The 22113-nt window shown below is 44.9% G+C and overlaps 1 protein-coding gene across 5 annotated transcripts; it reads left to right on the forward strand.

Annotated features, from left to right (window-relative positions):
- The first annotated feature begins 2125 nt into the window (after positions 1–2125).
- On the forward strand, positions 2126–21480 carry EIF4E2 (eukaryotic translation initiation factor 4E family member 2). Of its 5 annotated transcripts, none has more exons than XM_030496055.1 (8): positions 2126–2348; positions 3137–3251; positions 4550–4684; positions 6666–6770; positions 9724–9876; positions 9965–10101; positions 18300–18387; positions 20991–21480. In XM_030496055.1, the coding sequence occupies exons 1-7, from the start codon at positions 2329–2331 to the stop codon at positions 18352–18354; spliced, it is 720 nt and encodes a 239-aa protein (XP_030351915.1). In that variant the 5' UTR covers positions 2126–2328; the 3' UTR covers positions 18355–18387; positions 20991–21480. The 5 variants fall into 5 exon arrangements, with proteins under 5 accessions (XP_030351915.1, XP_030351916.1, XP_030351917.1 ...); XM_030496056.1 differs by having other exon boundaries at positions 2127–2348; positions 18309–18387; XM_030496058.1 differs by lacking the exon at positions 2126–2348 and adding an exon at positions 2370–2681.
- The last annotated feature ends 633 nt before the right edge of the window (positions 21481–22113 follow it).

The following is a 22113-nucleotide window of genomic DNA, read 5'->3' on the forward strand; positions in this document are numbered from 1 at the left end:
TGGACGTTATCTACATCCTATAATATGAATAAACCTGTACCCCTCTCCTTTTGCACAGCTTTACCATTTTTCCATACTGTTTACTTTTATCATTTTAATATACAGGATTTCAAGAGTTAGATCAGTATAAAGGTACCAGTATAATGATAACCTAGGCTTCTTTTAGATGGTGCAAGCTAAATATAAACCCCCCAGAAATTCTAGAATAACAGTGTCTGTATATGCATTTATTGTATCAGCAGAATACTTTAAATCTATACCCAACCTCATGTAGATTGGCTTCCCAATGGATAACACCTACATGGCTTTGGAGGAACATGTCTTTAAGAAAATCAAGATCAGAGTCAGGGGTCTTGATCAGCGTTGAGCCTTCAGTTCAGTGGTGTTTGGGTTTTTTTCCCCAAAGTCTCCGATTACTGTAATTACTGCATCCTCTGGTGCTCTAAAATAAATCTTTAAGAGTGCCTAATAATTTCTAAATAAGCTATTCTGTAGGAGATAGCACAGCCTGACCCTATTTTTCACTTCAGAATAATTAGTTGGCTCTTGCACTGGGCAATTTCAAGAGAGCAATTGATAACTTTGCAGTCTAAGTCATTAGGTTTTGGCTCTGTGAAAAAGATCCTTGCGTGTTCATTTTGTCTTTCCATGGGGCACCTTAATTTTCCCCAATGTATTTTGTGTCCTGTGTGATCAAGAGCAGTGGGAGAGTCCTCGACAGTTTAACCCTGGTCATTTCCTGGACAAGATGTAAACTTTATGAACAGAGAAGCCTTTACACTGTTTTCCGCAGGTAAGAGCAACCCTCAGTATTACCTACAGCTGTCCTACAGTGACTGTTTCACAGGCCAAGATTTTCTTAATATCTGATCTCCTGCTACAAGTATCTTTATTCATTTCCATAGTAAAATCTAGGTAGCAAAAAAATGCAGGTGGTGATTTTGGAAACAATTTGTATAGCACATTTTTTCTGAAATATTTTCGTAAACTGCTGGTTTTCAGAGCACATAGATCCCATTTACATGTAACTGCAACTAACTAGGAAGTTCTTTATGAACTTTTAAACTGTTTCTGCTACTATTTATTTCTAAATTATTTTCTATGTCTTCTGAGATTATGAACACAGGTTTGAGCCCATAAAACAACAGGATGGCGTTCCAGTGGTAAAGATAGCCTAAGACTCGGGTGACCCTTTTTTTCCCATTCTGTCATACTTCTACGATTCTGGGGATGTTGCTGAGACACCCCTTGCCTTTGCTTCCAAATAGTAAAATAGGAATAACAGCATCACATTGCTGTGCTTTGCAAGGAAAAATACACTTGGACAGTATAGTAACATGGACATGTAGTACCTTACATATGTTGAATACCCTTTTTTCATAGTCCTGAACTACAGGCTATGGATTTTCTCTCTCTCCATATCACAAATTGGTGGAGAAACAGAAACTATATCAATCAGAAATCCATTTAGTAATCCTGCCAGATAACAGAAATTATTGGTCAGAGGTTTGCAAAATAGTATGAGAAGATTCTGTGCATACAGGGTAGCTTGGGAGTGGATTCCTGAAGTGTGAGGAGACGCTGGAAGAGGAACAGTCTCCCCTGCCCTCTAGAAACTGTCCATTATCATCTACCACTCCAGGTGTTGCAGGCTCTTCACTCGTATGGTAGCTTCCTTTTCCTGAACTCTATCCATGTTATGTTATCCATATCTTATGCTAAAGGAATAGCATCAGCAGCCATAGCAATGAGTCATTGATCTTGACAGATCCATTCACAGGATGGAGTGAAAGACGTTGATGACATCTCCCAATCCCACCTGTACAAGACCTCTGCTTCCCTCACTATACACTGAAGGGAAAAGATAGGGATGGTGGCCAGGCTGGGACTTGCCTGCCACCAGAGGAGAAAAGTTAGACCTCTTAAGACTGCTTGCCTCCTAAAACTGTATCTACCAGAGACAAATGAACTCTGTTAATAAAATGGCACAGTACGCGGACCCGCCGCCTGTGCCCACGTCGTGCGAGGCGGTCCCTCGACGCCAGACCTCGCCTCACGGCGGTTTCCCGCCTCACGCCACACCCAAGATGGTGGCTCTGTCCGCCCGCCACACTCAAGATGGCGGCTGCCCCGCAGTGGGGATCGCGACAGACTCCGCGCTCAAACGGCAACTGGCAGCCTCCCTGTTCCCCTTCCGTCGTCCGCCGTACTTATGTTGCCGTGGGGAAGCGCGGGGCAGCGCTGGCGGAAGCGGCGGAAAGCTTTGGAGATCGGACTCGGCGGGGCGGAAGTCGCTGAGGTAGACGGAGGTGGCGGCAGCGAGCGACGATGAACAACAAATTCGACGCGTGAGTTGGCGGTGTGGCCCTCCCCGACCCCCCCACCGCTGCGGGGGGCGGCGCGGCCCCGCGCCCTCCCGGCCGCTCTCCTCCTCGCCTGCTCGGCGCCGGCTCCGCCGGATGCGATGAGTCACGGGGCCGCGCGCAGCCCCGTTCCTCCCCCCGGAGCCCGGCCCGGCCCTGCTCGGGCGGCGCTGCCTGGCCCCGAGGGGTGGGGGCAGCCGTCCGGCGGCATCAGCCTCTGCTGGTGGCGGGGCATCCCTCACCGCGCACGGCCGTGGGGCGGGTCGCCTTTTGGCCCCGTTTCTCCTCCTTCTTTTCCGGACCTTCGCAGGGAATGGGGTGGGCAGAGGGAGCCGTGGGGTGCTGGCGAGGTGTCTGTTCGCTTGAGGGGCTGCCTCTGCTGCGCTTAGGGGCGCGGGGAGGTGGGTGGGAGCGAGTCAGCAAAGTTACAGTGACAGGTCTTCCATGTTCGCCTCCTGAGTAGTTAGAGGCCCGGACGTGTAGCTGGGGTCGTCTGTGGCAGATGAATGCCTAGTTCAGTCTGCTTGAGTTTGTTCTAAAAAGGCTTGTTATTGCTCGCTTCTGCTTAAAAGTGTGTGCCTGAGATGCATGTGATGGGCTCTGGGTATGCAAAGTAGTAGATTTTACTGTGTGGGTTGTCAAGTGTAGATTTCCAAATGCTGGTAGCCCTTGTACCACAGAGGAGCTAAGAAACAGAGACTGCTGGGGCTTGGTCTAAACCTCCTTAGCTGTGCAATGTAAGATTCACTCTCTTTGTTCTTTTTCTTTATCAGTTTGAAAGATGATGATAGTGGAGACCATGACCAGAATGAGGAGAACAACACACAGAAAGACAGTGAGAAGGAAAAGAACGATCGAGAGAAACCACAGAGTACCACCAAGAGGAAGGTACAGTGCTGGCATCTGCTTTCCATTGCTAAGGCATGATGTTGGAGTGCTACAGAGTCAGTCCTCAGTTCGGGGATAAGGAAAATATGTCTTGGTGGGCTGTGGTAGCTTAATGCTCTGTTACTGTTGTAATGAAGACAGAGGGGCTGTGTTAGCATTTGGATAATTTGCTGTAGGTTTTGGAGGTGAGTGAATGCTTCCTTCACAAATTCGGCTAGTAGTCTATGAGGCTTTTGAATAAAAATGAGAAATAAAGCTTTTTTTTTCCCAAAAAAAAATTTTTTTGGAAGAGGTTGTAGGGGAAGGGCTGGTTGACGGGGGAGTAGTGGCTTGCAGTTATTTTACCAGGCTATGTTTGTGCCACTGTTGTAATAACTCTTAAGGTGGGTCTCTGTATGTGCAGTGTACCCTAGTTAAGAAGCATATATCCATTCTGTTTCATTTATTGTTTTAATCTTGTTCTTAGGAAAACTGTTCTGTCTGAAGTAATGCAATCCTTACAAACTTACCACAGACAAGAGGAGAGTAGATATTTAAGCCCTAGTAACTCCTGATACAACATCAAATGATACAAGAGGAGGGCTTTTTGGTTTGTTATTTTAATGTCAGTTTTGACTCTTGGTTAATGAATTCCCATTAGCCTCTTTTATGCTCATTAGAAGTGTTTTTAATCAGAAACGGGTGTTTTGGAAATTGAAAAGTGATCACTGCCCACTGCTAGTGATGGTTCCGCCAAAGCTGACATAACGAGTTCTGAGACTAATCCTCCCAGAGTGTTAGGGTGTTGGTTGCTTGAGGGAGTTGGTGTCACCAAAGAGTTATAATTGCTTTTGAATCATGGTTTGGTATAAGTGGGTTTTGTTCTTCCCAGAGAAAGAGAGTGTTTGGGGGTTTTTTTTTTCTCAATTTGAAAAAGTTAAGACTCTCGCATTGCCCTTTTAGTTTGTCTTTTTCCCTTTAAGACAGGCACAGTTAAGGACTAAAGGAAAATTTAGTAATACTGCCTCTAATACTTGTGGGAGTTGCTTTTTTTGTGGCACTCTTCTGAGCTTAAGTTATTATTTCCTTAGCCATCTCTGTACTGCAGATTTCTAATATTCTTTGAAATAGTCAGCTGCTGTTAGCCTAATCATCCATTTCAGACAATTAACAGAAATTCTGTGAAAATGAGGTTTAGTTGCTTGTTTTATAGTCTGTGAAGGCAAGAATATGTGGGCTTCTGATGCTACAAATGTAATTTTTCCTATTCCCCTTTTAGAGGGGCTCATAAGGGTAAAACAAGCTTTTCTGTTCTGCAGGCTGTTGTCCCAGGGCCAGCTGAGCACCCCCTGCAGTATAATTATACCTTCTGGTACTCCAGACGAACACCTGGGAGACCCACCAGCTCACAGAGTTATGAACAGAACATCAAACAGATTGGCACCTTTGCCTCCGTGAGTATATCCCTGTTGTCCTTGTGCACTTGGGCATGGCATGGTCATTGTGGCTGGCTTGCTCCCTGTGTGCTAGGGGTATGTGCATGCAGGCTGGGCTCTTCTTGTCAGGAACAACAAGAGGAGAGTGAATGATACACCTTGATTTACGTATGAGTTCTTGAATTACCTTCAGCAGGTGACATGTCTTAAGCAGTTCTCCTCTGCCCTGTGCTAGCCATCTGTGCCTGCAGTATTGGTGGTAGCTGGAATAATAATAGAAAATTAAAAGAACTCCCATGTAGCTTAAAACTGCTAACTGGAGCAGAACTTGACAGGTAAGCATGAGGAGAAAGGAACAGCTTTTCCGGATGCAATATAGGTGTGAAGCAAAGACTGTACAGTTCCCCATACACACTTCTCCCCTGCCCATATTTCCACCATTGTGTTTGGAACAAGCATCTGATGGGCTGTATATATAAGCAGCTGGTTTCTTGTTTTCTAGACCTGTTTCTGTCTAGAAGTGATGACTGAAATGCAGTTCGGTGTTGCAGTGAAGTTTATTAAAAAGCAAACTGCTTTCCCTTTCCCCTTTGACTCTTTGTCATTGTTTATTCCTGGAATAAATTGAGTGTAACTTTTCAGTCTGTTAAATCAGTGTAGACTTAACATTGATTTTTAGCTCCTTAGAGGAAGAAAATTAACACATTCTGTTGTCTGCCTTTTGCTGCAAAGAATTTGTGGGTGCTGTTGAAGGTTGGAACTGCTAGAGTTCATCTCAGGATGGAGAGAGACTGGCTAGCAGATCTGATAATGTGTTTGGTTCCAAATTCTCTTTGAGGAGGAAGAGCAAGCTTTTGAAATAATTGTCTGAGCCTAAATCTGGGTTCAGATTTATTCTTTTCAGTAGAAGGCTCTGAAAGTTTTTAAGTGCTAACCACTAGAGGGTATATTCACTAGCTGTAAGAAGATAATTTCCACAGTGTATTTGGATGTGCCTGACAAAAATAGATTGCTTCTGACCCCACCTCAGTCTTGGTTCATAATTTTATTGGCTACAAAAGCAAATTCCTGCCTGGATGGCAGAGGTCAGAGATTGGAGCAGAATTCCAAGTGCTGACCAGGTCATTAAGGTCTCTGATAAAGTACTTGGGATGGTGTCTGGCCCCTCCAGCTTCACTGCTGGTCTGCTTAATAGCTATTGACTTGCAGAGTGGAATCCTCTTAAAATATGGAAATTAATATAATGTCTTCCAGTGCCTTCTTTTGTTTTAAAGATCCAGCCTCTCTAAAATCCTTTCTTATCCAGAGAATCTTAAAGCGTAAATAGGTTATTTTTAAGAATTAGAAAAGGTAATTCACTTGCCTTCCAGCCAGATTGTCTGAAGTAGACACAGGGGTGCCAGAATGGAAACGGATCAAAGGGAAGTGGTCCAACCATGGCAGATTGCAAAAGGAACGTTTAAATCAAAATTCTGAATGGTGCCTTAAGATCCTAAACCAGCACCAGCATGTGTCTTTTGTCTTAAAACCTGGATAGAGTAAAATTAAATATAAAAAATGTCTCATTTGAATGCTCCTGAAGTCTCCATAGTTGCAGAGAGCAGTGGTTAATGCAGGGCTAATGTGTGTAGTGTAGAAAGGTAGCTGATCTACTGATTGGAAGTTTGAGCAGTAGGATTTATAAGATCTGTTTGCAACTATTCTCCAGAGCAGCAGTTATCTTGGCACAGATAGTTCTTCAAACAAACATCAGGTGACTTTGAAGACACATGTTGAATATTTCAAGTGGTCATCGGGTAACAGAGCCAGTCAGAAACATGCACCCAACCTCTGATCCTACCACTGCCTTCTGGGTATCCCAATCAACACCCTTGTTGCAAGAAAGTAGAAGAGGGGACGGTGGCTCTGGCCAGCTGGTGAAGAAGGCAAAGCCTGTTTCTGTAGGAATCTTGGCTGTGAATAGTTTGAGCAGCCTTATGTGTGGTTCCTGTTATTGCAGGTGGAGCAGTTCTGGAGGTTTTACAGTCACATGGTACGTCCTGGGGACCTGACAGGCCATAGTGACTTCCATCTTTTCAAAGAAGGGATCAAACCTATGTGGGAGGTGAGTTGGAGTTCTCATTTCTGCCTTGATATTTTCTCAGAGCATTCTGGAGGGAGTCTTCTATAGTGAAGGGGCTCTTGTCATTAAATGGCACTCCAGGCTTCTCTTGAGTACAGTCCTTTCTTCTGGGTTTCCTGTAAACTTGCCAGCAGTACTCTGTTCCATGTAACCTAGCAGTCCTGTGACCTGCTGGCAGAGGGAAGGTGCAGAGAGTTCCTAGCTGCACTCCCCCAGAGGTTGCAAAACTGCCTTTGCCTGTAGGTCCAGAGGCTGTCTGGGCCATGTTACCTGGAGCCAAACAAAGAGGGGACCCCAAGTAAGCTCTGTGCTTCCTGACAATCCTTTATTATAACTTTGACTGATGACAGCAGTGTGGGGCTTTCATCTAGAAGGGCTGGACCTCTCTAAGTGGAATTCAGCAAAGCTTATAAGAAACTGATCCTCCTTTTTTCAGGCAAGCAAGGAAGAAGTAGATGTGGTTAAAAGCCTACACCTGTGCATAGAGCTGGAGACAGAAAGATGACTTAGCCCTTAATTTGCCTTTTGTTTTTGTTCCAGGGCACCTAGTTTGCTTCTGTTCATTCCTATCCAAACCTGTTAAAAAAAGAGGAAAAAAAATCTTTGCCAAGCAAATCATTCTTCCAGTTCCTGGCCTGCTTCCAGCAATGACCAATACCATCCGCAATATGAGGATTTTATGTGTTGCTCTGAAGTACCTAATTATGCTGCTTGGTCCTGAGAAATTTATATGTGACCCTAGTTGGCAATTATTCTAAGCAAGGTGTTTTATAGCCAGTTACTGCAAATACAATTTATATAAAACGTTTAACCCTCTTTGGACTCCTCGTGAGCTGCTCTGATAGTGAGTCAGCCAGAGAGTCCACAAGTTAATGATTCCAGAATTTCTATAAAGCATTTCACTGCAGCCATTTTAAGATGGGGGTGGAGAGATTCTTTGGTTTTGCTTCTGGCCCCACTCCCTTTTTGTATTTATAGAAAAGGCTCTGGGATCTTGCTGCTGGCCTTCCCTTTGCTGCTTGCTTAGTAGGGCTTTGTTTATGCTCCTTTCTCTTCCAAACTAATCCTTACTTACTGTCATTCTTATAGGCACATACATGCTTCTGTGTAGCTCTGGTCTTTTTCTGGATCCATCTGTGCCTTTTCTGGGTGAAGTCAGAAGCACTAAGCATAACGTTCCCTGGTGATTTACTGGGCTGCAGATCATTATTATTCTGGTAAAGGGAAATCAAATGCTTGACTGAACCAAAGCTTGTTTAACCTGAAAGAAAACTAACAATAACCATAAAACACACAATACAGCATCTACCTCCCAATCCCTGTTCTCTTTATAGCCTTGAACCTGCTTCAACCACCTTTGAAATATTTTGAGCAGTACTATTTTCTCTTCTGACCCCCCTTAGTCAATGTGGAAAGTTTGAGGAGTTAAACCCAATTCCCTGCCTAACTGCTGTAGCTGAGACAACTTAATTCTTGGAGTGTGATGTTCACAACTTGGAAAGCAAGGACACTGAATCAGAAAATAGTTTGCATCTCATGGGAATACATCACATTCCTAGAACTTGTGTTGATTTGGATTCTTCACTATGCATGTAGCTGCTGACATGCTTTGAGGCTTATCCCAAGCTGATGCCTTCCACTTTCAATACAGGCTTTAGTGCATACCTGAAAACTAGGGGTCTGGTGCATGCTGCTGTTAGGCTGGCACTTCCATGTTTGCCCAGGATTGCTTCGTTAGCACTTGCTGCCTCTGAGAGCACATGAATGTTTAGTTTTATCTCAGCCTTAGAGAAGCTGTAAGGCTAAAAGATAAGTTTTTTTTCATTAAGAAGGGTTGGGTTGCCTTACCTAGCATCTTTAAGGGATGCCCCAACTTGGCAGAGGGGCTTGCTGGTGATTTGGCCAGAAATGTCCTGTGTTCTGCAGTCTCCTCTGAGTTATCCTTTGTTCTTCACTATTTCTGTCCTAGACCTATCTTCCCTTTCCCTTCCTAACTGCCACCTCTTTGGCTTGTTCCTACCTCTCTGTCTTTGGCTTTGGATGGAATTTGTTCCCCTCTTGCCTTGTAAGATTTCCCAGCTACAGTGTTGTACAAGAGAAAGTCACGGCATTCTGCACAGAGGAGGAGCTGCTGTTTGACATAGGTGTGCATTCTGTGAAGCAAGGGAGTCTGTAGCAGTTTTCAGCTCTTTTTCAGGTGCAGCATATGGAATCACAATATTCCATATGTTGGATGGAATCACCAGACCAGGTGATGGTCTGGGTGCTTAGCATAAATATTTTCTTCACCCTCTCTCCTCATTGTGGTTATTTCCCTGGGTCACCACAGCCTGCAACAAACATTCAGCTGTATGATGTGTGATAGTATCAGTGGTTCCTAGAGAGTGGCCTGGTCCTTTCTGCGTTAACACAACTTATGAGCCTGTTCTGCAAATGTGAAAGGAAAGTGTTTATCAACTTTTTGCTTGCTTTTAACTATCACTTCACAAACTCCTTCCCTTCCATGTTCTGTGGTGAGGGATTTTTCCTGTTTTACAAGCAGAACTGCGTATACAGGGAACTGGTCAAAGGGAAAGTCAGTCTTGCATTTGGGAATAGTTTCAGGGTCCTTGCCTCTGATTCTGTATGCAGGTTGGTAGGCTGCCGTTTGTCTTTGCTAGTGGGATCAAAACACTAGAGCTCAAGTCTTCAGTGCATAGTGCTTCGTCTGGAATGCAGAGAGTCATTGTTTAAAATACTTCGTGTTCAGAGTAAATGGTATACCTCTGTCTCTGGTTTTATGGGGGAGAAGTGAAATGCTTTTTCTTGAAAATACGTCCATTCTGTCCCTTGCCCCACCCAATCAATATCTGCTCCTGTCTGTGGCTCTACTGTCTTGCAGGAAGCAGAAAAATAGCTAGAAGAAAACAAATTGATTTCTTGCCCCTCTTCCTAGGATGATGCCAACAAAAATGGTGGTAAATGGATTATCCGCCTGCGAAAGGGCTTAGCGTCACGATGCTGGGAGAATCTCATTCTGGCAATGCTAGGAGAACAGTTTATGGTGGGAGAAGAAATCTGTGGGGCAGTCGTCTCTGTCCGATTCCAGGTAAGCGCTTCTGAGAACTGGCACGTACTTCCGTTTGGCAGGGCTACAAAAAGTACCATCTGCTTACCCCTCACATGCTATTCTGTAGGAGGATATTATCTCGATATGGAATAAGACAGCCAGCGACCAAGCCACGACAGCCCGGATACGCGACACGTTACGAAGAGTGCTCAACCTACCTCCCAACACTATCATGGAATATAAAACACACACCGATAGCATCAAGTACGTGTGGTGGCAGGGGGAGGGCCTGCTGCTGGTTGCATGCGTGCTTGAGCAATTTAATGCAGATCACAGGGACTGAAAGAAGTGCTCATGTGCGTTAGGGCTGTTCACTGTAAACAGTGATACGTACAGCAGCATTTGCTGCCAGTGCGCTTTGAAAGCCAAATATCTGTGTCATTATTGTGCTGCTGTTAGGGACATTTGGTTCTAATAGTAAAACCTTATTTTGAAGTATATAGTCCAGGGTGCTTTTAGCAATCCACCCCGCCTGTCACTGGGAGATGGGCAGCCCAATGTGGGACTGTTGCTCGATGTATTCAAAGACAAGATTGCACTGGGGGGTACAGGATAATTTGAATAAATAGAGATTGTGGGGAATAAAGTGCGGAAGCTAACGGGGATTTATAGTGCCATTAGACTTATAAATGGTCTTGGGAAAGTGCTGTGTGAATTTACAGTGCTGTACAAATGATTTCTAATCATAATAAACGTCATATATTAAGTCTTCCAGGCCCTGGTGACAGAGGCTCTTTAACAAGACTAGAAGATCACGGTACACAGAGAGGACAGCTGTATTTTTAAATAAACCTATTATAGCTTACCATACCAGGCCATTCAGGGTGACTTTTATATTCCACAAAGTGACAAAAAATTGTGTATATAGGTATTAGTTAGAGGTGAATAATGTATTTTTTTTTCTCTTGTTTTTCTTAGATATATTATAAACCAATACACTGATTAGTATATTAGTATTAAAGTATATTTGATTAAGTTAACACTTGAAAAGGTGTACCCAGAAAAAGAAGTGAAAAAAATTAGTAAGACACTGATAGAGCAGTGAGCTTTCTCATCTAGCTCAATCAGGGTGCAAGTACCTTTCATGACTTCCTTTTATTATGCTAGTTTGTCCTCTCCACATAATGACCCTGTCATCAGTGTGCTGTCAGACAGTTTTGAGATCAGTCCTGATTTTAGCAGACAGCTGGCTTCCAGTTGTAACCAGTTTTGAGCGTGGGTCACAATGCAGAGGTCTGGTTTAAACCGCCTGTAGGCACCCAGTGTTCCATGTGGCCCGCCCTCCCTCCTGTGTGTGTGGGTAAGAGGAGGGAAGAAGGTGATTGTTTTCATGATTTTGCCGGTAACATCTGTCATGCACTGTTTGCCAGGAGAGGGCACTATCGACTCTCTGTCCATGTTACGAGATAGCAAAGTGCTCATGTGGAGACACAACAGGATATTTTGCTCCTGTTCAGCACTAGCAGACTGCGGACTGTGGTGATGTGGCTTTGTGATGGGAGGAGGGAGGTGTCTGACTTCTCTCAGTCTCTGTAGTGAAAGCTGTGTACTAACCGTTCTAAGCTATGGTGGTGGTTTGTATAACAAGTTTAGAATGAAAATAATGTGTCTTTTTCCTTATAAACTATTGCCACCAGCACTTCCTAGCACAGAGAATGCTGTTATAGTGATGTTTGTTCTTGCTTTGACAGCTGTCAGTCCTTGAGTGATGGTGCATCCGATATTGTGGTCAGAAGTTTCATTTTGTGCTGCTGATGTATGGTGCAAAATGAGCTTGTCCAAGAGTAACAGGTGTTTAAGGAATCAAGTTTAGTAGCTCGGACTACAGCTGGGAGCAATTCTTAAATAGAGGCAGAGTGGCTTGTCTCTGCTTATTCTTCTGCAGGTAGGAGGCGTAGTCAGGAGTTGGTTTGCTGGTGCTCTAATGAGGTAAATCTAAGCAATTAACCTTCTGCCATGCAGGGGACCACAAGAGCCTTTTTTTTTTTTTCCCATTTCCTTGCTTGAGCTGCAGCAGTCTGATTGCAGTGCTGTCTACCATCTCCTTCTGATGGCACTGGTGTAAATTCAGACCAGAACTGCTTGTCAGTGCAGTTGCTGCGGGCACCGACTGCTTGTGCCTTTCTTGCCTCGTGCCAGCAGGCAGCAAGTGGCAGCAGCTGCAGAGAGGTGACAGTGCCTGCTTTGTTGACAGAGAAGAGCGGGGCAGCCCCAGCTATCAGTCTAACTCTGCTTGGCTATGCTTCATCTCATTAAGGTTCTCTCACTAATGAAGAATCTCTTGTGTAACTAGTTCTATCCTCCATAAAGTCTGGCTCCTTTTCCTTGCCCATCTATCAAGCCCTGTTGAAATACTGTCCGTCATGAATAAACTCCACTTATGCTGTGCATGTACCATGTGATTTATGACTCAGGAGGGCTTTCCAGCCAGCACTCTATATTCACACTCTGGCTGTGTTTTATGAAAGGCTCTAATGGAAGAGCTGGGCTGTAGGCTTTGTCAGAGCTGCCTTTCTAGGGGGGCTTGTGGCATTTTTCATTTGTATGGGCTGCATCTCTCCACTAGAGCTCTGCTCATGTGCAGGGTTTGATTGGCATTGATTGTGCTTCAGGGAAGGGAGCATGCTTAGCAAGAAAAGAACAGGCGTTTCTCAAAACCTTGACTTCTAGGTAGTGAATTGACCTGGATTAGCTTTTGACACACTGTAAATGAACACTTCTTTTGAAATTGCTAGCATGCCCCTCGCTGTGGAACCTAAGCCCTGTATTTCAGGTTTTATATATTCCTTTTGTGATGATGCATTTCATATTAAATCGTTTTTAGACACCATTTTTCATGTGTTGTCAGTGAGGCTGCATCCCCTTTGTTTCAGAAAGCGGTGGTGCTGCCAAGCTGCATTTGAAAAGTATCTGTTGCTTCACAGCTATTCCAGGGAGCTGTTCTGCATTCTGTCCTTTCCGCTCTCAGTGGTGGGGCTTGTGCATTTAGCTAGATAAGCAGATCTTTCATTGCAGTTTTCCAGTGTTTTTCCTTTTTCTTGCTTGTGATATTGACAAGCTGCTAAATCCCAGTGAGTGGAAGGGTCAGCCTAGTGTGTATTAATTTCCGATCTTGCTAGAAGAGCTAGAACGATCTCTTGGACTCTCTTTAGTTCCAGGGGATTTATAGTACTTTAGACTTCATGGTGCTGAGCACCTGAAAAGAACAGATGTGATGTTTTGTGGTCTACCCTTTTTCAGTAGTTGGGGAGAAATTGCTTCTCTTTGTTCCCTTGGAGGTGGACTGAGAGAGGTGCACTTGGATGTAGTGGACCACTTAATAGGTTCTGTTTGTCAGCGTTGTCAACCTTGGGTGTGACGTGGTCCATCAGTGACAGTGGGTTATGAACAGTGGCACTCCCTGTGGTTTGGAAATAAGGAAAAGAAAACCCCAAACCAAACAAAAAGACCTCTTTCTTTTGCTGCCTTAGGAGGTGCACTGTGCTTTTAGCAGAATATTGCTGGCCGTACCTGGCCATGTCTCAATGAAGCTACTGAAAATATTCAGGTATCTTTAGCAAGTGAACATGCAGTTAGAAGAGGGGTGGAGGGGAAGCGATCACTGTAAAGTTTGATTTTTTTTTTTTGAGTGTTGCAGCATGAAGTGCTTGGCTGTCTTGCATACAATACACCTTTGCCCTGTGTTCAGAGCTCTTGCCTGCAGCACCATGCAGGAACCCCAGGCAAATTCAACATTGTTTCATATGCCAGGAGAGAGCAGACTTGTGGCCATACAGCAGGCTGCCACTGCATGGGCTGGTCCAGAAATATTTTGGATGCTGTGTGATTTAATGGATTGTCCTGTCAGCTCTAAAGCAAGGCTGCTTTTTCTGGAAACAAAGCTTCAGTTATTTGTAAGTGCTTGCTGCAGTGAGAGCTGAGCAGGGTATGAAACTATCCTTTCCTTTTAAAGTCACCACTGATAACTAATGGGATGGCTTGAGTAAATGGGAAGAACAGTTGATCTTAATAGGGCTGGCACTGGGTTCATTTCACAGCAGGCAGTTGGAGGAAATGGCCTCAGACTTTATTTTAGCTAGGAAACAAGCAGATATCCTATGGAGGGAATAAGGGTATGTGCTGTAAGAAGTCTGCAGGGCAAGGTTCTTGGGACAAAAAAGTGAGGAATGTCAAAAAAGTGGGGACTGAGGAAGAGAAATCCCCATGGAAGTGGTGGGTGTTGGGCAAAATGATCAGTGTTTATGGGACAGTAAGCTGGTGGTGGGGTGCTTGTGAGAAGTCTCTGTTCAGTTACATCAGAGTTCAGCTAATTCTGTAACTGTTCTGTTTTTATAGCCCTGCTTCCCATTTGCTTGTTAATTTCCAAAACCTTAGGAGAACTCAGTGCTGCTGTCCTAGTTGTTGTCTTTGTCTTTGACTGTATCTCAGATGGCATGGGCAGGGTTAACCTGATCTCAAGTTAGACGATTTGGAAACGAGGCCTATACACATTGATGCCCATCAGTGGAAGGCAGATTGCCTTGGGTGTTGCCATCTCTAGGGAGCTGCATTGTTTCACCCTCATTCTTCAAGTCTGAGAGCAGGAATAAGAGCTAAAGAAGAGTGGTGAGGTTCCAGATCTGATAGCTGTCCTCTTGTTCTGAGTATCTGCAATACTGGCTTAATTCATTTATCACTCCATTCTCCAATTCCAGTAATATTTCCAGGTGCTGCAAGTCTAAGAGCACTTATGTAGGCCTGGGCTTTGAAATGATGGATTCAGTGATTGTTCTCTGTCACCATGGATGTATGCTTTATTCAGAAGTGTCCATGACTTTGCAAAAGGTTTTCTTATCTTGGTGGCCCATCCGTTACCAAAGGAAGTGACTATAACCTATTTATTTCATGTTTCTTTTCAGTTCAGATGTGTTCGTTTCAAACTCACCATATATTCCTTATTTGCCTTTTCTCCAGATACTGCCAGATATGTGAAAGAATAATTTCAGGCTAGAAGAATATCTTAGATTTTTTTAAAGCTATTAATTTTCAGGCTTGTCACAAAGTGGCTTAGAAGAAATCCCAAACACTCTAGTAGAACATGGGGAACACTCAGGAAGAGGCTGTGCTCCTCTGGACACCATATCTGCAAAGTGTAGTGAGTGGTCAGTGTGCTGGGAGGTGGCATACAGGCAGGCAGAAGGGACAGACCTTGGTGACTGTTGTGAGGATAGCATGCACTGTGAGCTCTCTGTCTTCTTTTGTAGCTGGGGAAGGAGATGGTAAGGAGACAGGACTGCACAGTGAAGCACTGAAGGGGAACTGCCATGATTTAAAGATTGAACATGGTTGGAGAAAACAGCAAGTGCTGCTTGCACAATGATGATTTGGAAAGTCCCTTGAAGCGGCTGTGGCTGCTCTTCCTCTTTTTGCTGGGGTCTCTGGTAGTGTCTCCTTTTTACTGTTTTTTTTTTTTTTTTCTCCCCCCCCCCCCCCCCCCCCCCCGAGCTTACTTGATGGGATTAAAGAGAGCCCTGCTGGGTCCTGCCCCTGGGCAGTGGAGGGGTAAGATGGGAAGTTTGAGCAGTTGTGGGGCAGGAATGAGTGTGGAAGGACAGCTCTAGCTGGCTTTATTTAGCCTACTAATGTTTCCATTTCCCATCTGTTATCTGGGAATAACCCAAGTGTTGGGGATCAATTCACTGAGTATCTGATCGCTGCACAGACAATATAGCAATAAGGTACTAAAAATGTCTATACATAAAAATAACCTCTTAGACTGTCTGGCACTGTGCCTTTGGCACATCACAGGTTGTAAAGATTCTGCCAGACAAATTTAACTGGCAGCCTTCTTCAGTTCAAAATGGAGAGCAGTTTGCTCTGCTAGCATAGTTTAGGTACATTAGGGCAGACACATCCTGGTGGATTTTTTTCAGTCAAGTCAGCAGATAGTTGGAGTAATTAGGACTATAATATGTATGAGGGTCTTGGCTTAAAAATTCTTGGCTGGAAGAGCTTTTTCTCTATGTCTGTGAGAAGGACTTGGCAGCTGAAGGACTATGTGTGTGATGTTATTGGATGTTGGAACAGGGAACTCCTTGGTTTGAAAGGGGTAATAAATTACTGATTGTGTTGACAAATAATCTGCCCTTGTGTCCTTTCTGCAGAGAACAGAAGTTACAAGTTTGGGGGGAACTGTTGGAGAGGAAAGAGAGAAGAATTGGTTATGGGTGATAGAAGTGTGGTAGAAATACATGGCATGGGAGGTTGGAGGGGAGGCATGAAGGCAGAGACTTTCTGACAAGGCTGGAGATTTGCATAGCTTTCCAAACTCTATTCAGCAGCTTAAGAGGGCTTCAGGTCGGGAGTTTCTCTTCCCCCCAGCTTCTTTTGGAGGGAGGCAGCTGTACCCGCAGTGTCTAGTACCATGTGCCGATTGGGTGAAATGGGTAGTTTTCCTTTCTCTGGAAGATTTTGTGGCCTTGAAGGGTGCTGTGTCTGGGAAGACTTGCTGGGAAGAGTTCCCATGTAGGGCCTTCTGTGCTGCTGCCTTGCTTAGAATGAGCCACTTGTGGGGTTTCTCTCCTCCAAGCAGCAAACTGCTGTACATCAAGCTGAGCTGCAGATCTGACCTGGTGTACTAATGCACCACAGCACTCTGTCCTGCGTGCTGTCCTATTGCATTTGCAGCACCCTTTGCTGTCTTTCTCCATCCTATTCCCTTTGGTTTCAAGGGCTCGTGCCTGAGGGTCAGCTAGAGATACCATGTAGCTTTGGGGCTTCCATGACTGTTACTTACTTGTCCATCCTAATCAAGATGGGGAGGATTTTGAGCTACCACGAATGGAGGGGGATTGAGGAGAAAACCTAGCCAATCATAGCTAGGGACTCTTTTAGACAAGCTTGGTAGTCCGCAGGAGCCTGTGCCTTGGGAGCTGTGGAGATTTAGTTGCTTCTTGGAAGTTTTGTCAAAGACAGTTTTAAACTGGGAAGAACTGGAGTGTTCTGCCCCTCACCAGGCTTGTACCAGTGATACTGAAGTCAGTGATTTTAGGAGTTCACCTTCAGTGCTTTCAAAAGAGGGATTTGCTGTCCTGTGGTCTGGGAAGGCAGTGTCACAAATTCCAAGCTCTATACTTGCGTGAAAAGCTTCTGGCTTGTGTCCCCTTTGTTGGTTTCCCAGCAAGACCACCTGTATGTGGTGTACAGACTTGCGGAGTGCAGTGACAGGCACTCTGCCAGTATGCTCTGTGTTTATTTGGGCTATGACTTTGCTGGGAAAGAGCATATGACACCTGAGATGCTTTTGCAAATGCTGATTGGGAGCTTGACTCTGAAGCTCGAGTAAGAGCCAGGCTGGTGATCTTGTTTTGGCACAGTTGCTGACTAATACAGGATTTCCGTTTCTGGACTTTCCTGCTGTGTTGCAGTGGCCTGGTGAGGCAATGCAAGAACAAGATGTGAGCAAGCTGCTAGCTACCAGCAACAAAATCTGCAAGGGTGATCTAGGTTTGACTGACCTGGGTTCCCCTTAAGGTCCCTCCAATTCCATGGGACTCTCTCTCGGTTCAGTAAATGGCTTCGCATGTGTTGTAGGCACCAGCACTGTTTTCCTGGGCATGGAGAGCTATGAGGTTCTTTGATGTTTCTGATCCCAGAAGATAATAGTCATGCTCAGATTAACCTCGGCATCTTTTCCCTGAGAGAGCTTTCAGTATGCTGCCTCTGTAAAACAGACAGCAATTTTTCAGTCTGCTAGCTTCAGCCGTCACTAACATTCTCCACCAGGGAAGGCAGCATTAGGCCTGTCCCTCTAACTTATCTGAAAACATTTTCATTTCGAATAGCTGTAATGTTTTTACTGGGTCATCATTAACATTGCAGGTTTACAATAGGAAATGAGACTCTGTAAGAAGAATTGGATTCTGCTGCCTGATCGAAGAATTTTGTAATAACTAAGCTGTGTGGCATTAAAAGAAGCCCCTTTTGGGGGTTTTACTGAATACATAGGTATGTGGTGGAGCTCAAGGCCAATAATTGGCTGAGTTTAACCAGCCAAGGAATATGATAATCCTGCAGAAAGACGTAATATCAGCTATTTTATTAGCAATAGGAAATGGATATTCCATTTGTGACTGGGAAGGTCATACCTGTCTCTGGGTATTAATGTGGCTATATCACCAGCAGCCAGTGGGAACGCTTCATGTCTGTGCAGAACGTTAAAGCTGCCTTGCGCTGTCAGATGTTTGGCTGGGTTTTAAGGATGCTTCTATCCACTAGGGCTATCAGAGAATATTGCCTTGCTCTCTGAAGACAAGTGCCTTTCAAACGCCATTGAATGTTTCTGCTCTCGTTAAAAGTTAAGAAGCCTTTGATCTGAAGTGCTGGTTTTTTTGTTTCTTTTTTTGTTGTTTTTTTTCCCTCTGGCTTGCCAGGGCCTGGGAGGAGTTTCATGGCCTGGTGAACAGCAGTGGCCGCTGATCCAACGCTCCCCCTCCCTCTGTCACACCCAGGGTAGGGCCTCATCTTTCTTCCTATGTGACTTTGTGGCATACCTCTCAGCTTCCATCCCTGTTCCCATGGGCTGGCATGTTCTCTTGCCTTTGGGCCTGGTGGTGGGCCCATTCTGATATTGGCTCTTTCTCAAAGGTCAAAATGATTTATTATTCTTTTAATTTGTTTTGACCAAATACCGACATTCACCATGGTCTCCATTCATGCAGCATTTTCTGCTGTTTTGGTGCTGTGTGCTATTGTGCCAAAGTGTCCTTCCTCTGTGCAAAGCGCTTGTATCCCAGACCTGATCCCGGGAGGCTGAGAGGTATGTCTTCAGCTTGGGTCTGTTGCCTAGGGTTGACTGTAAGCAGATATATGGAGTGGTGAATGAATGCTAAGTACATCCATGTGATGGACACTGAGAGAGGCGCCTGGAGCTTGGCATACGTGCCTTTGCTCTTGACAGTGGGTTGGAGCAGAATAAATTAGTCTGTCAATAAAAGCTTGTTCAGGAAGGACACACAGTAGCTACTGTATTTAGAAATAATAATGCTGTGGCTAATGAGATGAAACCACCCGCTACTTCTGGTAGTGGCAACCAACCATGGGCAGAGAAAATAGCCAAGGTGAGCTCAGGGCTGTTGGGAGCCTCACAGCTCACATTGTTTTTCCCTTCCAGTGCCCACTTCCCTGATGGCAGGCCCTCTCCTTAAAAAGGGCAGGCAGGAGGCCTGGCAATGCAAGTTGTGTTTGGTTCTAGCCAAGTGGGATTGCTGCACTGCTGAGTGCCAGAGCAGAGGAACCTGCTGGAAGGAAGCATTATATTGCCCAGTTCCCACCCCATGGTGGTATGTAGCTACTCCAACACCGCCAAGCCACTGAGGGGCCACTGTGGATCCCAAAACTTCCTTCCACAGCTTTGGGCAAGCAGTGTTATCATAGTTTGAAATAATGGGTGAAAATAATATGTCTTTCCTCACACATTTGGCTTTTTGTGAGGATAAATGGTTACAAAGTGTTACACAGGCATCTAGTAGTGTTGTTTTTGTTAGATGACATTCAAGTAACCTTCCAGAAGAGGAAACTCGGCTCACTTCATGAAATGCCAGTTTCAGAAGGCAGTAAATGTGCCAAGTGTATCAGAAAACAGTGACAGAGTTGATTTAGCTCGCAACTGCATTGGATTACCTATGCTGAGCTGGGAGAGTAGAGATGAGCAGAGGGCCTGTGGCACCCCAATAAAGGCAAAAGGAGAAGAAGTATGGAAACCTGTCCAACAAAGAGCTAACTGAAGTGTGCCATCCTCCTGAGGTAGATGGCATGGATGAAAGTACAGTAAGGGATAGAAAGCCAAACCATTGTTGCAAATTAACCAGAATTCAGTTAATGAATCCTGAATCATGTTCCTAAATGGCAGCACAGCCTATTTTGCTGGCAAGTGCAAAGGTAAACCCCAGTCTTATGCAGATGGCCTCCAGCATCATTTTTGCTGTCATTTCATAGCAGAGTAACTTGTTTAACTCTCTGAAGAGTATTTTTTACTTCCTTCTGTTCCTCCAGCCTGCCTGCTGGAGGTGTTCCAGCATGCACTGTGCTGTGATGTTACAGCTACTGTGCAGCTCTTAGCAGCACACCATGCTAACTCACGGGTTTAAGCAGGATTTTACAGTCCTGCAGAGCACCTTGCTTCTGAAGCCACTCTCTTTGCTCTTCAACACAGCTCTGCCAATTTGGTGTGATATGTGCTGGGGCATCCCTAGGTATTTGGTTTGGGCAGCTTACTGCTTGTCCCTGTTACAGGAACACTGCCAAACCTATCCTCTCAAAATAATTATCTCATTTATTTCTATTTGAGTTTAAAAACCACACCACCTTTCCATTAATGTGTGAATATGCTTTGCCTGTTGCTGCTGCTCACAGGCTAGCAGTAAGCATTAACACAGATTTCTGTAACCTGCTCCATCTTCAATTGCTGCCATGTGCTGCAAGACTATACAAATGAAGGTTGTGGACCAGCAATCCCTTCTTTGTCAGTAGCCCTTGCGACTGACATGGCTGTATTCATGTGAGTAAAAGCTGCTGAAGAAACTCTTCTATTTAAACATGAGGGAAATGTCCTTTTCAGATTAAATATTCTTTTAAGGTAGAGACCAGAAAGCTAAACTTGTTAACAGCATGACAAAAGGAGCCTAAATACTAGGGACAGAGGCAGGAGGAGGTTGGACTGACGGCATATTTGTGCTTCAAGCAGAATCCCTGAGGACAAATGTTTGGGAAGAGATCTTGTTTAAACACCAGAATCTGTCAGGGAGGTTTCCAGAGTCTATCATATGCTTTGTTCACAGGAGATGACACTTTTATTTTTTTTTTTTTTTTTTTTCTTCCCAGTGAATGGGGATGAACCAGGATCTCCCTGTATTCCAAGTGTTCTGGAGCAGCAGGTTGACTTACATGAAAAGTCTCTAGTTAGAAAGCAGATCTGCTTAGTATGTTTAAAGTGCACTGATCTTGAGCCACATGCTGGGATGGCAACCTCGGTAGCCGTGGTCGGTGGAATGGGAGGGGTGCTGTGACCTGAAGGAATGCACACCTTTAACCTCTTTCTTCGCTCTGTTTTCCAGGGATAACTCAAGCTTTCGAAACACAAAAATCACATTGTGAGAACAAGAGTTGGCACTCAGCTCCTCTCTCCGTGTTGAAAGCACTGAGAGGTCTCCACCAGTGCCCTCCGACCTCTGAAGGGACTCATGGGCCACTCTCTCGCGCTCCTCCTTGAAGGAAGGATCCATCTGAAGCCCTCCAGCAGCGGTGACAATAGAGGCTGATTTTGTCATACACAAACTTTTTTTTAGCAGTGGGGCGGGAGGCCAACCTTTCAATTAGCAGCGTGCCCTTGGGGCCGCATCTTGCAGCACTTTCCTCTCTTTCTCTACATGGCATGCAGGATCTCTGGGATTCTGCCGCAACATCAGAGCCTTCTGCTGAGGGATACCAGTATTATAAATCTCTCTGCAGCTGGGAGGAGCTTCCCAGTTGAGAGTCAGCCCTATGGTTTTCAAATGCCCCCTTTCAGCTCTGCCAATAAATTATTGGGTCTCTTTGTTTCTTTCAGTCTCTATTTGGTTTTGTCTCTGTCTGAAAGTTGGGATGGTGTTTCTCTAGGCTTTGAGAAGGCACCAGGCCTTCTTCGTATAGCTTCGTATAGCATCGTATAGCCAGCTTCGTATAGCATCTTCCTCTGAGCTACCCACCCACACGAAGCAGCAAAGCACCCCATGTGTCAGTAGTGCCAAACTTTGCTATATTTGTGGAGTTACATGGCCAGACAAGTTATAGATGTAATATCTTGCTTAAAAGAAGAGATGCTTGCTTTGTCTTTGCCAGTTCTTCATATTCCCCGGTCACCAGTGACTTGCATGCAGCCCTGTTTGTTGGGGAGAGGGGTACAAGCTTCCCTTAAACTAAGACAAGGAGCTGTTTGGTGTCACTTAGTTCCCTTGACTCTCACTGCCTTGGTGGAGAGTCAGCAGTGCTGCCTTGTGCTGGATCCAAGGAAAAGCTGAATGCAGGGCCATGTGTGCTTCTGGGGTGCACTGAGCTTTCCAAGTCTCCGGCCACCTGGGGAAACTGGACTACCAGTGGGTGTAGCAGAAGAGGGTGATGGCCCTGGCTGGCAATTATAGCTGCACGAAAGCTGCGAGTGCCCCCCTGTTTCCTGTCCTCTGGAGTGAGACTAGACTGATG

The sequence above is a fragment of the Strigops habroptila genome, chromosome 8 (assembly GCF_004027225.2).
Source record: "Strigops habroptila isolate Jane chromosome 8, bStrHab1.2.pri, whole genome shotgun sequence".
NCBI classification, from domain to species: domain Eukaryota; kingdom Metazoa; phylum Chordata; class Aves; order Psittaciformes; family Psittacidae; genus Strigops; species Strigops habroptila.

Coding starts and splice junctions, on each gene's coding strand:
- EIF4E2 (XM_030496055.1), top strand. CDS start 2,329: ATGAACAACAAATTCGACGC. Junction 3,252..4,549: donor AGAGTACCACCAAGAGGAAG/GTACAGTGCTGG, acceptor TCTGTTCTGCAG/GCTGTTGTCCCAGGGCCAGC. Junction 9,877..9,964: donor TCGTCTCTGTCCGATTCCAG/GTAAGCGCTTCT, acceptor GCTATTCTGTAG/GAGGATATTATCTCGATATG.